Source organism: Theropithecus gelada, chromosome 7b (assembly GCF_003255815.1).
Source record: "Theropithecus gelada isolate Dixy chromosome 7b, Tgel_1.0, whole genome shotgun sequence".
NCBI lineage: Eukaryota > Metazoa > Chordata > Mammalia > Primates > Cercopithecidae > Theropithecus > Theropithecus gelada.
Genome location: NC_037675.1, coordinates 2,963,820 through 2,976,481, shown reverse-complemented (window position 1 = coordinate 2,976,481; position 12,662 = coordinate 2,963,820). Strand labels below are relative to the sequence as shown.

The window sequence follows — 12,662 nt, the reverse complement described above, 5'->3', positions numbered from 1 at the left end:
CTGAGTTCATCTTGACCTTCCTGTATTTGGGTAGGTGAACCCCTAAGCCCCTAAGTACCTACCTTTGCTAAGCTCAGTGAAGTTGGGTTTCTGACATTTAAAAATATAGCAGTGTTGATAATCTTGGACTTTATCCATTAAGTGGGAGAGGATTTGACTCCCTTGCCTGGTGGGAAGCAGGGGTGGAGTCAAGAGGAGAGGGCATGTGGGGTGAGCATTGGGGACAGAGCCCTTTGTTGGAAGATAAGTCTGAGACTGTGGCAGTTAATAAGGTCATTTTGAGAAAGGGAGTCTATACTAAGGTATTAATCCAGGGCTCCAGCTGAACTACAAAAACCAAGGTTTGGAGGGAGATGGATGCAGGTGCACACCTGAACTCTGGAGGTAGAGCGAGGGTCCTCCTGGGGTTTTACTCCTTTACTATTCTGGCCCCAGAGGTGCTGCTCCCTCCTTACAGTTTTCCCTTAAGGGTGGTCACTTGGTCCCTCCCTTATCTAAAAAAGGCTGGAACATTCAAGAACCCTTTAATAAAGGCTTGGAAGTACCAAGAGAAAATAAAGATAAGGGAGCCCATGAATCTGGAGATGACCGAAAGGCCTTGTATCTGGTGATGGGTGGACTCCCCTTTTCTAGGGGCAGAGAGGGGATCCAGGGAGTTCTCCTTTTTAGTCTCTCAGCTTCTAGTGGCCTTTCTCTCTTTCATTTTCCCTCATCCCTTCTGGAGCTGAGGGGGTAAAGGGGATAAAATACCTTTAGATCAAGCAATTTCACTTTTAGGAGTTCATCCTACCGAAAAAAGTTACATTCAAGGGTGTTCACTGTAGCTGTAATATTGTAATAGCCGTGCATGTGCAAGTGTGTGTGTGTGTGTGTGTAATACATTTTATGTAGAAACAGGTCTGAAAGCACACAGTCCAAACTGTTAACAATAGTTACCTCTACGGAAGGAAGGGAGTGGGGAAGGAACAGAGACTTTCCTTTGCCTCTGTAGACTTTATATACTTCTGCTTAATTCGGATTTTTTTAAAACTATTTTTCCAGTATGTATTCATGTGTATAATTATAAAATGTATAATTTAAGAATAATGAAATTTAAATATCATATTATACAAAATTTTGAAAGTTTGAGGAAAGAACATGAAGTCAGATGCCATAGATTTGTAGGGCTGTTAATCCCCATGGTAATTTCATTTCTTCCACCAGTTTTCAGCAGTCCGGGGGGCAGGACTGGAGAAAGTGATGTTAAATGGACCCGGGAGAAGGCGGCTAAGGCTCAGGGGCTCGGTTGTTTGACATTTGACATTAGTGAGCCCATTTACTCTCTGAGGTAGATGGTAGTCCTAGATTTAGAGTGGAGCACAGTGGCTGGGAGAGAAGTCAGGAGCTCAAGGTCTAATTGATGGCAGAGCTGGGATTCAGACCTCAGGGTGTGGAGCTCTCCCACTTGTGGCTGTCTCAAGCATGATTCAATGGGAGAAGGCAAGGGAAGGAAGACAAAGAACTGGGTGCAGGTGGCACAGTCTTTGAATGACTGACCCCTGGGTGGAGACGGAGATCAAGCCAGGAGGGAGAACTGGCCATATAGAGGCTCAGGTTTAGTAGAAGAGGTGTGGAAGCAGAGTAGGTTTGGATTTTAGACAGGCAAAGCTGTGAGGGACCCGGCATCTGCACGCCTCTAATGAACTGGTGAGGGGGGCCATGAAGACTAAGGAGTCTCCTGGGAATGGATTGACCTATAACCCACAAATCTGTGCCAGTCACAGGCGTAGGAGGGAGGCTGGGCCTAGGTCCTTTGGTTTATCTCCTTTCCCAGCCCCACTGACCTCATGCCAGAGTCCTGGAGTAAGAACTGAAGCAGACATTCAGCTACAAGTCTGAGTCTTGTGGAAGTCAAGCAGCTCGGGCTGGGGGTCCTTCCACCTGGGGAAAATGGATTGGGGCATCTGGTGAAGCGTGTTTCACTTTGTGCCACGGAATAGTGAGGTTGAACATGGCTGGTGTGGTGGAGGCAGCTTACCTTTCAGCAGTACTGGGATTGTTCATGAGCCCTCTAGACACCTGGTAGGAACAGGATTCTTTGCAGGGGCCTGGGAGTCCTGGGTGATTTAGTGGGTGGCACATGCCAGTGACGTTTGGGTTACTTCTGTCAGTGTGACCCATTTTCTGTCCACTGTGACAGGGTAGAGAAATGTTCAGGAACCTCAAGGTGCAGGTTAGAGCCAGGGGAGGAGAGGTGGGGTGGAATTGATGTTAGGTGGTTGGAGCTGAGAGGAAGGGCCTGTGACTTCCTGGAGTGTCCCAGGCTGAGGTTCTGGGTATGGGAAAAAGCGGACTGAGACTCCAGAAGCAGGCAGATGACTCCTATCTTTCCTATCTGCTTCTGCATCATTCATAGCCCCAGGTCTCTAAGTCTAGGGTCCCAAAATTGCAGAGCTGGAAATCAGTTACAGCTTTCTGGGAACAGAGAGGGTAAGTGACCAGTTCAGGACAGCACAAGGCAGTCCGGGCAGTCAGCGAGGTGTGGCGCGGGGCACACGGGGGTTTTCAGGCCAGCTGATCCCCCAGCCCTAGTCCCCCACCCCCTCATTTAGTGCGTGGCCAAGGACTAACAAGGGAGGTCCTGCCTAGCAGGGGAGGGCCGAGAGGACCGGAGCTGCCTGGAGCCTCAGAAGCGGCAAGGTCAGCGCCGCTGGGAGTCGTCAAGGCCGGACGACTCTGCGGGGCGGGGAGGAGATGTAGCGCTTTAAACTTCCATGCTCTGGCGGCTCAAAGCATTTTCTCCATTAAGTATCCTTTATTTACAGAGCTCCAGATTCTACCTAGAAAGAAGACCTCTTAAAATTGCAGAGCAAAGGCAGAAAAAAATTCTACGATTTAGGTGCAATAAGGAGTGATGTTTAAAAATCTTTTCTTTTTTAAGACACTTCACCAAGCCAGTAGTACTTTTATAAGGCAGAGAGGTATATTAATATTGCTTACTGTGCTTAAACTTGGTAATAGAGCCACGTGCCAGTGGCAGTTTGGCCAGTAAGGTACTCTCGGGTTACCCTGCTCGGGCCAGGAAGATAGAGGCTCCGGGGACCCGGCACCTGAACCTGTGCTGCAGTCCCAGCTCCACAGCAGGGACCCCTGCACGACAGCAGGGAATCCAGCCTGCAGCACGCCTCCGGGTCTTTACAGTAGCCAGGCCCGAGGCGGGAGCGGCTGCCTCTCAGGGTCGCTCCAGGGCCGGGCTAGGAAAGGTGTGGACGGTGGGAAAGGACAGGAAAGAGCCGGCTGCACCGCGCCAGGGTCTCCGCAAACCCGGAGCTTAGGGAGGGCGGGAAGACTGACCGGGGTCCGAGGTAGCCAGCTACAGGATACATGATGGACGCCCAGGGGCACCGCCCTCCAGCTGGTGGGGGAGGAGCCCCAGCCACCAGGAAATTAAGCGACTGGCCCCAGCTCACACAGCAAGCTGGTGGCTGTGTGCGTGTCCGGCGTGTCTGGGGTCCTCATTAAGCCCCAGGCGTGCAATGCGTACACCGCCCCTTCCCCTGGCCCTGCCTTTGGGGTCTCGGACGCCGGACTAGCCCTTTGGTTAAAATGACAGGAGGACGGACGCCTGCAGCCTGCACCGAGCTGTAGCTTTGCTGCCGGCTCGGAGCCTGTGTAGTCCGAGGCGTGGCGCGCCAGGTTTTGGCTTGAGAGGGAGCGCACGCGGACTGTGGCTTCTCGCAGACGCCCAGGCCCCACCCACACAGGACACGGCGCGCGGCGTCCTAGTTTGACTTTCACCACCCCCACCGAAGGAGGTCTTTCCACCGGTCTCTTTTCTGGGTAACAGCTCCAAGGCTCACACATGGTGACCCCACCCAGGTCACCTAGCCGCTAAGTTACGGAGCCGGAATTCGAAGTTGGCGGTTGGGGTTCTGATGGCCTCGGGACGGAGGTGGCTGTGTGTCCCTGGGCAAGTCTCTCTCCTCCTCTGGGTAGCCCAGTCGGGCGCCGTGCGGGTCGTGGCCGCGCATGCTCAGTTGCGGGCAGCGCCCAGAGGAGGCTGCTGGCGCCCCAGCTGCTTTGCATTGACGCCAGCACCCGCAGGAGGTCACCGCTGGGGGCTGGGCGCGGCGCGCTGCCAGCAAAACCCGGCCGGGATCACGGAGCCGGAGCCGAACCGCCAGCAACTCCCGGGTGCGGGCAGCCGTTTCTGCGCTTCTCGACGGTGCGGCCCCAGGCCCCGCTGGAGCCGAGGTGCGCCCCTCCCTATCCCGGCGGACGTGGCCCGGCCGCCCTTAGGGGCTTCCCTAGGACCCCGCGCCTTAACCCCGGCCAGCGGGAGCATCTAAGGCTGGCCTTGTGCCCCACCGGCGCTTGGCCTGGGGAGCTTTTCCGCGAGTCGGCGGCCCAGCGGGCGGAGCGGCGTGGGTGTCCAAAGCTAGGCGGAGTCTGGAGCCGGGGAGGCGGCGGCGGCAGCGGGAGCGGGAGCGGGAGCGGGGCCGGGCGCGGCCGGGAGCTCGCCTCCCCCGGGGGTCGCGCCGCAGCTCGGCGAGGGCGGCGTGGCTCGCGCGGCGTGGACTCAGCCGCTCCCGGGTAAGGAGAGCGCAAATCTCCTCCCCCGTATTTCCCCGGAAGCGCGGCCGAGGCGAGCGCGGCGATGTGAGGGAGGCGGCCAGCGGCTCCTGCCTCAGGAAGGGCATGTTCGGAGGGGCGGCCGCGGCACGCCACCCGCCTCAGTGCTCCCTTCCCACCGCCGCCGCCGCAGCGCCCGCACCGCGATAAAAGAGGCGGCCGCGCTTCCTGACGCGAGATCCGCGCTCGCCGCCGCCCGCCCAGGCGGCGATGACACGGCGCCCGCAGCGGTCCCGAGGCGCCGGGTGGGCCGTTTGCTGACCGGATCGCGGCTACCTGCCAGCGTGTCCGCGGCGCCGCCGCCAGCATGGGCTGTGCCCCGAGCATCCACATTTCCGAGAGCCTGGAGGCCGAGGACGCACCTAGCCCCGCGGCATCGCCGCTGTCGTCCGGCGGGCCGCGCCTCCCGCAGGGCCAGAAGACGGCCGCCTTGTCCCGGACCCGCGGCGCCGGCCTCTTGGAGTTGGAGCCTCGCGACGGCAGCGGCAAGAAGGTAAGGGGCGCCGGGCACTCTGGGGCCGCCGGGAAACTCGGGCCCGGCCAGTCAGTAACTTTCGCTCAGGGGCCGGGCGGGGTCCCCCTCCCCCGGGCCTCGGTGCCCTCTTGCCCCGCTTTGGTTGGTTCTGATTGACGCCAGTCGCCCGCCTTGCCGGGGCAGCGTTCAGAGAAGGACTGACCCAGGTGCCGCGACCCTGATTTCCTAGGGTTGCGATTAGGACGTCGCCTGTGTCGCGGCGTCGGTTGCTTGGACACATCCGACTCCCGGAGCGGCAGGGCCCACTGTGAACTTGACTGAGGCGCTTGCATCAATTTCCTCTCCAAGAACTGGTGTTGGAGGGAAACCCCCAGGACATTCTGGCGCGCCCCTGCAATGTTAAATCAGTGTGAACTTTGTTCTTTTCCTGTGGTACAAAGGGAAGGGCGACTGGCCTCACCATTCTTTTCCCTCTCAGCTTTGCACATGCAGTTGCAGTTTACCATTTTCTTCCGGACTATTAGAATGTAATCTGGAACATCAGCTTTGCTTCATTGCACATGTATTTGAGGTCCACGTTTATTAGCATACATACTGTATTTAAAGCATATGTAATTAGAAAATACTGTGAAACGCGATTTTTGAAGCATTCAGCAGAACAAAGTTAATCTTTTATTAAGCAGACTTACTGGGACATGTTGTGACTGTTTGAGGTTGTTTTTTTACGTTGCGTGTCTTCTCCAGCGCGTGTTGCCTTGGCTTATGTTTTGTCAAAGTTTCTGGGCTTAGTCTTTGTTAAGGTTTTCTAAAGGAAAGATACAAAGGAAAAAGAAAAATGTGATCATGAAGGCACACAGCAGCAGCTTTCCAGTTCTCTCATTTCAGAATTTAAAGTTGGAACTCATGCGTTGGTTTATGTTTTGTTAAACCAGTAAAAAACAACAACGACAACAAAAAATTCGTGAATGGCTGCAGATTGTTGGCTGGCATCCCTCTCATCACGACCAGTTTTTGAAAGAGTAATTTGCAAAATTTGTTTGATTTTCCTTGCTTGCTGAGAACTGCTGAACATCCCAAGTTTGAGGGATATAGTTTGATGTACTTTGTCTTACATTTCTAACAGTCGTCATGATACTTTTTCTGTATGAAAGAGGAAAGTCTTTTTCAGTGTTGCGTAATATAGTTGAAGTGATTTCCCCACCATTCCCATACCCTAAGTGAAAATTCAACTTTGTTCTGATTATCAGAAATTGAATTCCTTCTCCTATAGATTCTTTAAAGAAACATCTGATGGTTTAGACTTATTAACTCAAGGTGCTCTTAATATCAGTGTTAAGCTATGTGTTAAGCCTACCTAACTGGCTTTAAAAAAGCGTTACACAGGTGCATATGGAAACTTTAACAGCTTTCAAGTTTTCAGTCCAAATCTAACATTGGTTATTTTGCAGACTAATGTGATACTTTCAGATTACCAAAGTAGCCCTTTTAGTAAGAGGCCCTTGTGTCTTACAGGCTTTTTTTTGTGGTGGGCTGGGTGTCCTAAAATTCACCTAGGTGTCTTGTAAGCCTCCCTAGTGCAGCAGCAGCTTGCTTTAGTGCTATCGCAGTGCCTTTAGGTCCCTGAGTTTGTAAGTGCTTACTTCAACCATTCTTCCCTATTGGTAGACTATTGTCTTGTGTTGGGGGCCCAGAAAATACTTTCATCCTTGAAGTGCCTAACCCAGTGGCATACACATAGTAGGTACTAAATAAGTGTTTACTGACTTCTTTAAAAATTGTTAACTGAATGATGAAACATTTTCAGTCATTGGAATTTGATTTCATAAAGCCTCCTATATAGACTTCAGAATAATAGTATTTCCAGAGCAGGAGTCAGATTATGAATTATAACACCACAACCACAGAAATAATAGCCCCATACTTGTTATTCATGAACTGTACATGTCGATACCTCATTTACAGATATTTGCATTTAGGCATGTCGGATAGTAGAGCAGAGGTAAATGTCAGCATTTTTTCTAGTCTAATATTTTTTCTTTATGAGAATGCATCTTTTTAAATTAAGATATTAACTATACTCTGGAAATTCATGTTTAGAGAAAGTAAACTGCTAGCAATTTAGCAAAATTAAATCAAAATTAATTTCTTTATATTAACATCTCAAGATGCAATTTAATTCATTACAAAATTTCTTTTTAAAACAGTAAGTCAGCATATCTAAGTGAATTTCAACAAGAAATTCATTGGGGGATGCTTTTATAGTCCTACAGTATTTAGTAAATACCAGTTTATCAGTGTAGGTGGGAGATTGATAACTAATTGCATTTTCAGGTTAAGCAGTATGGACCCTGCGTTAAAGTGTATCCTGCATGTGTTCCATGGAGCAATATGTGAACTGCTAATAAGTATGAGAAAAGAGTTCCATCGTCTAGTAAGTTTTTGGGAAGTACAGGTTGAATATCCCTAATCAGAAAATAAGAAATGTTCCAAAGTCTGTTTTGAGTGCTGACATGATGCTCAAAGGAAGTGCTCATTGGAGCATTTCGGAGTTTGAATTTTCAGGTTAGGGATGCTGTGAACTGGTAAATATAATGCAGATAAAAAAAAAAAATCCGAAATCCAAAACACATCTGGTCTCAAGCATTTGGGACAAGAGATATGCGGCCTATACTGGCTCAGACTAAGTTCAGCAGAGTTCTTTTATGTAGGACTTGTCAGAGAACCTAATTTGTGAAAGTAATCTGTGAGTCTCCAAGTGGTTTTTAGAGTGTGCAGCATTTCCTAAACTAGTTGATTATGGAGCCCTTTTCTTGAGGTATATGTCAGGCAGGCCACATGTTAAGACCTGATTTTTTTTGTGAGATACCAATATTCAAAGTACAAGAAATATACTTAACAGTAAAACTCAACGAATGTAATTTGCTTCTTAATGATTCCAAAGGTACTTTAGATTTTGTAATATATTAGGCTGTGTTGTCTGTATGAACTTATTTAAGTATTACTAAAAATACTCCCTAGATGTTTATTTGTTTCAGGAGTTTAAGTTTATGTGGTTATAGATAGTGAATGCTGTGTTAAGTTTGTGAACACTTAAGAGTTTTGTTTATTTTTAATCAGTGTGAGCCTTAATTGTAACATTTTAATATTTTCTTGCCAGTCTTTGGATTTACCCCATTTCCTCTTTCCCTAGCCAGGACTTGAGTTGCCCTTGAAAGATTTGCATGTAGTGTTAGCGACCCTATGCTCTCCCCCCACCTTCCTTTTTGCAAACATCCACTGCACTGCTAATGATTGATGCTCCCCGCACCCCCAGTAATCAACTCTGTGAGATGGCAATCATGTTTGTTTTGTTCACTGCTATATCCCCCAGGCCTGGCACACAGTAGGCCTTCCATAAACATATGAATTAGATAATTTTGTGAACCAGACTGTAGAAGTTGAAAATCCACCCAGGCCAGGTAAGTAGAAATAGAAGCCAATTTTAACTAGAGTAGAGGCTATAAAGTTTGGATTTGGTTTTGTGGAAATCTCTGGTTATTGCTCTTCAGAGCACTGTACGAGGCAATAATATATTTCTACCCTGTTCAGCAGAGATTTCCCTATAAAGAAAAATTAAAGAGGCTGGATGCAGTGGCTCATGGTTATAGTCCCAGCACTTTGGGAGGCCAAGGCAGAAGGATTGCTAGAGCCCAGGAGTTTGAGACCAGCCTGGACAACATCTCAAGACTCCATCTCTACCAAAAAATAAAAAAAAAATTAGCTGGGCCCAGATACTTGGGAGGCTGAGGCGGGAGGATCACCTGAGCTAAGAAGTTCAAGGCTGCTGTGAGCTGAGGTCACATCACTGCACTCCAGCCTGGGCAACAGACAGAAACCTTGTCTCGAAAATAAATAAATAAATAAAAGATGTAAGGATTAGTGCAGCTAAGGTGATAGATAAATAGTACAGCTGCATGCCAACCGCTAATCAGGTGTTACTGCTATCAGCACTCACTCAGAATCTCAGACATTCTCCAGTTGGTCCATTTCTGTTTCCCTTTGCTTCTGTCATTCGCTTCCTCCATCCTCTTTTCTCTTACTTTTCATCACCTCCCCTCCCATTTCCATCTTCCTCCTTGCTTTTTTCTGCTGGCCCACCTTCCTGCATGAAACTGGCCACTCTTGCCATCTTAGTCAACTAAAGTTTAGTGATTTCTAAATGTTACTAAGCAATGGAATAAAATTTATTGCCTGTTCCTAGTTTACAAAGTGGATTAGTCAAATTTTTTTTTTTTTTTTTAAGACAGAGTCTTGCTTTGTTACCCAGGCTGGAGTGCAGTGGCACAACCTTGGCTCACTGCAGTCTTGACCTCCTGGGCTCAAGTGATCCCCCCACCTCAGCCTCCCAAATAACTGGGACTACAGGTGTGCACCATGCGTGGCCAGTTTTTTAAACTTTCTTTTTGTTGAGATGGGATCTTGCTACGCTACCCAGGCTAGGCTCACACTCCTGGGCTCATGTGATTCCCCCAGCCTCAGCCTGCCAAAGTGCTGGGATTACAGGTGTGGGTTACTGTGCCCGACTGATTACCCCAAATTTTATATTTGTCAAAACTAAAGCAATTTTCTCTTTGTGTGTGACCTGATTTTTTTCCTCCACTAGGGGTCTTTGACCCTTGCTAGATTATATGGAATTACTGAAAGTTTCCCTTTGAAGGTGTAGTTGAGAAAAATGAGACCAAACTTTCTGCTGCCATAAGTGACTATAGTTTATCTCCAGAGCTCAGGGGTTGTGAGTTCCCTCATCATTGTGTTCTTGCCTCTCAGTATATAGAAAGATATTTCTGTATGCATTTTCTTGAATTCCTTTTACATACATAAAATACTTTGCATTTATGTCATTTTTTTTAGTACTTACTGTCATTGCCACCATAACTTTAAGTGTGATTCTTAAGATAGACATTGTCACAATTCTGTCACCTTAAACCTGTCCCTGACCAACTTTGACCCTCACGTTGCTGAGGCAAGGTTTAGATAGGATCTGTGGTCCCTTCTGGCACAAATGTTTCCTGTGAAGTGGCTTATGACTCTGGTTTTCCCTTGGATAGCTTGCTCATTTGGATTGGTTCCTTTTTTTTTTTTTTAGACAGAGTTTTTTGCTCTTGTTGCCCAGGCTGGAGTGTAATGGTGCGATCTCAGCTGACCGCAACCTCCGCCTCCCAGGTTGAAGCAATTCTCATGCCTTGGCCTCCCGAGTAGCTGGGATTACAGGCTTGTACCACCATGCCGGGGTAATTTTTTTTTTTTTTTTTTTGTATTTTTAGTGAGATGGAGTTTCTCCATATTGGTCAGGCTGGTCTTGAACTCCTGACCTCAGGTGGTCTGCCTGCCTCAGCCTCCCAAACTGCTGGGATTATAGGCGTGAGCCATCGCACTTGGCCTTGGATTGCTTCTTAAATAGGAGAAGGTTCATGATGTGAGGACACAGGGTGAGGCAGACATCTCAGAATAACCTTAAAGGACAGAATATTTTAAAAAATTTAAAAGAAAAAAAAGAACAGAGGGAGAAGTACTTAGGACATGAGTAATCCCTCAGTCTTACCCAAGCTCAGTGGCTTCATCCTGGTTTCTCAGTACACTGAGGCAGTAGGAGGTGATGGATTCTGCAGTTCTTAGAGTGCAAACTATTCATATTAGTAATAACCACCATTTCTTGGATGCCCTCTGTGTTGCAAGCACCATGTTAGATGCTTTAAAGATATTATCTCATTTAATCCTTTCAACCCTGTGAGGTGGCAGGTATAATTTCCCTTTAGCAGATAAGACACCAGAGGTTAGAAACTTGCCCAGGGTCATACATTTAAGCTGGGATTCAAATCCACTGGTCCTGGCTCTCACCTGCTAGGTTGTTACTCTCTGTTAACTAGCTATGTTCATTGCATTTCCCATTCTTTCGTCTTCTGCTAAGCTGCAAATTTCACAGGTCAACTGGGTTTTAAGCAGGCATCTTGAATCTGCATTATCAGGATTTTGTTAAGTTTCGACTTACTAAGGAAGTTGGTTACAGCCCTACCTTAGGTTCCTGAGTTTGAGGAAGTTGAAGTCATCTTCAGCCCTGTCCCAGTTAACTCCTGAAGCCAGATATTTTGTGATGCCCTCCGATCTGCCCTCTGCTGTCTGAAATGAGTTGGGAGGGCATCCCTTGGGAGTTTTTTTTTCCTTTCCTCTTTCTCCTGCTCAGGTTTCAGGCAGCCTGCCTTACCAAGAGTTCTCCAGGAGCTGGTTCTTTCCATTGCCCTTTGCCTAGAGTGCTGTTCCCCCACCAGTGCTGCAGGCACCTATCTTCCCAGGAGTTATTCAGGGCCCAGCTGAAAGCTTCCTTGAGCCCTTAGCTGGCTTGCACTCTTTTCTCTGCTCTTGGGACCTGCTCCTGTATCCCTGTGAGCCTAGGATTTCTGTCTTCAGCCTTCTGCTAGATTATAGGCTGCTTGAGGGCAAGTACTGTGTCCTAGTTTCATTATAGTTCCCAAAGTACTTGGCACACTTGGTAAATATTTGGATAAGTACACCAGTCTCTAAGGCTGAAAGGGCTTTTATTCATGTTCCACGAGTCTATCTCACCTTGTTTAGATTTAACAAAAGTTGTTGGGGTGTGTTCTGTGTTTTAACAGAAAGCTAAAATACCCTTAAGCCAGTGATTAATCTGTGGGGTGATTAGTAAAGCTTTTACCTCTAATTTTGGCTGAGTTAGGGTTGAGCAATGTTCCTGGGTCCCCTCCTTCTGTTCTACTTTTGTTCTGCTCTGTTTGGTAAAGAGTGGTAGAGTATCATGTCAGAGAGCTGTTTTGACAAGTTTGTATTGCATGTCTTAGCTACAGGCACCATATGTAGTTTGCCCATCCACACAGACAGGAAGGATGTTGCAGATTTCCCAGAACTTTGAGGGTGACCTCAAGTAATTTGGGATGAAGGACTTTGTCGGTGCTTTTATTCTGTATTGGTTGGAAATACACCTTTGCTGTTCATCCTCTTTCACTGCCTGCCGTCTCTCTTTCATGTCCTATTAGTGAGTACAGGAGCTGCTTTACTTCCTCTTACTCTCCTTATAGGATAACCCAAAGAGCTAGTGGCACATTAGCAGTTCCCAGGTTGTCTGCAGAGGTTTGGTGTTGATGGCAGCTCCCTAGTGTTAAAAGACTATAGGAGGAGGAGCCAGAAGATGTGTGTTTTGGGTCCAGCTCCATCAGACTTTGGCCATGTGATATTTGGCAGCTCCTGATCCTGAGTTTTCTCAAATACGGAATTAAGCTAGAACACCTGGGTTCTGGTGAGGATAACTAAAAATAATCTGCGTGAAAGTGTTTTGTAAACTCCAAGACACTGTCACACGTAAGGATTGACCATTTTCTTATGAGAACCTTTCTTAAAGGCGAACTTGGTTCAAATATATCTGTTTTTTAATGCAGCTCTCATTTTTAATATAGCTTTGTTTTTCTCCAATATTTTGTGAAAATTTTCATAGAGCAAAGTTGAGAGAATTATGCACTCATATGCCTGCCATCTGGATTCTGCAGTTAACACTTTTCTATGTTTGTCT

The 12,662-nt window shown here is 47.9% G+C and overlaps 1 protein-coding gene across 2 annotated transcripts in view; it reads left to right on the top strand.

Moving 5' to 3' along the window:
- Positions 1-4,716: 4,716 nt before the first annotated feature.
- Positions 4,717-12,662, top strand: part of PDE8A (phosphodiesterase 8A) — a 154,671-nt gene continuing 146,725 nt past the window's right edge. Inside the window, exon 1 of one of the 2 annotated variants that reach the window (XM_025392075.1) lies at positions 4,717-5,104. In XM_025392075.1, the coding sequence (XP_025247860.1) occupies positions 4,919-5,104 (186 nt within the window). In that variant the 5' untranslated portion in view covers positions 4,717-4,918. The remainder of the gene's footprint in view (positions 5,105-12,662) is intronic. The other variant, XM_025392076.1, reaches the window with a different exon arrangement.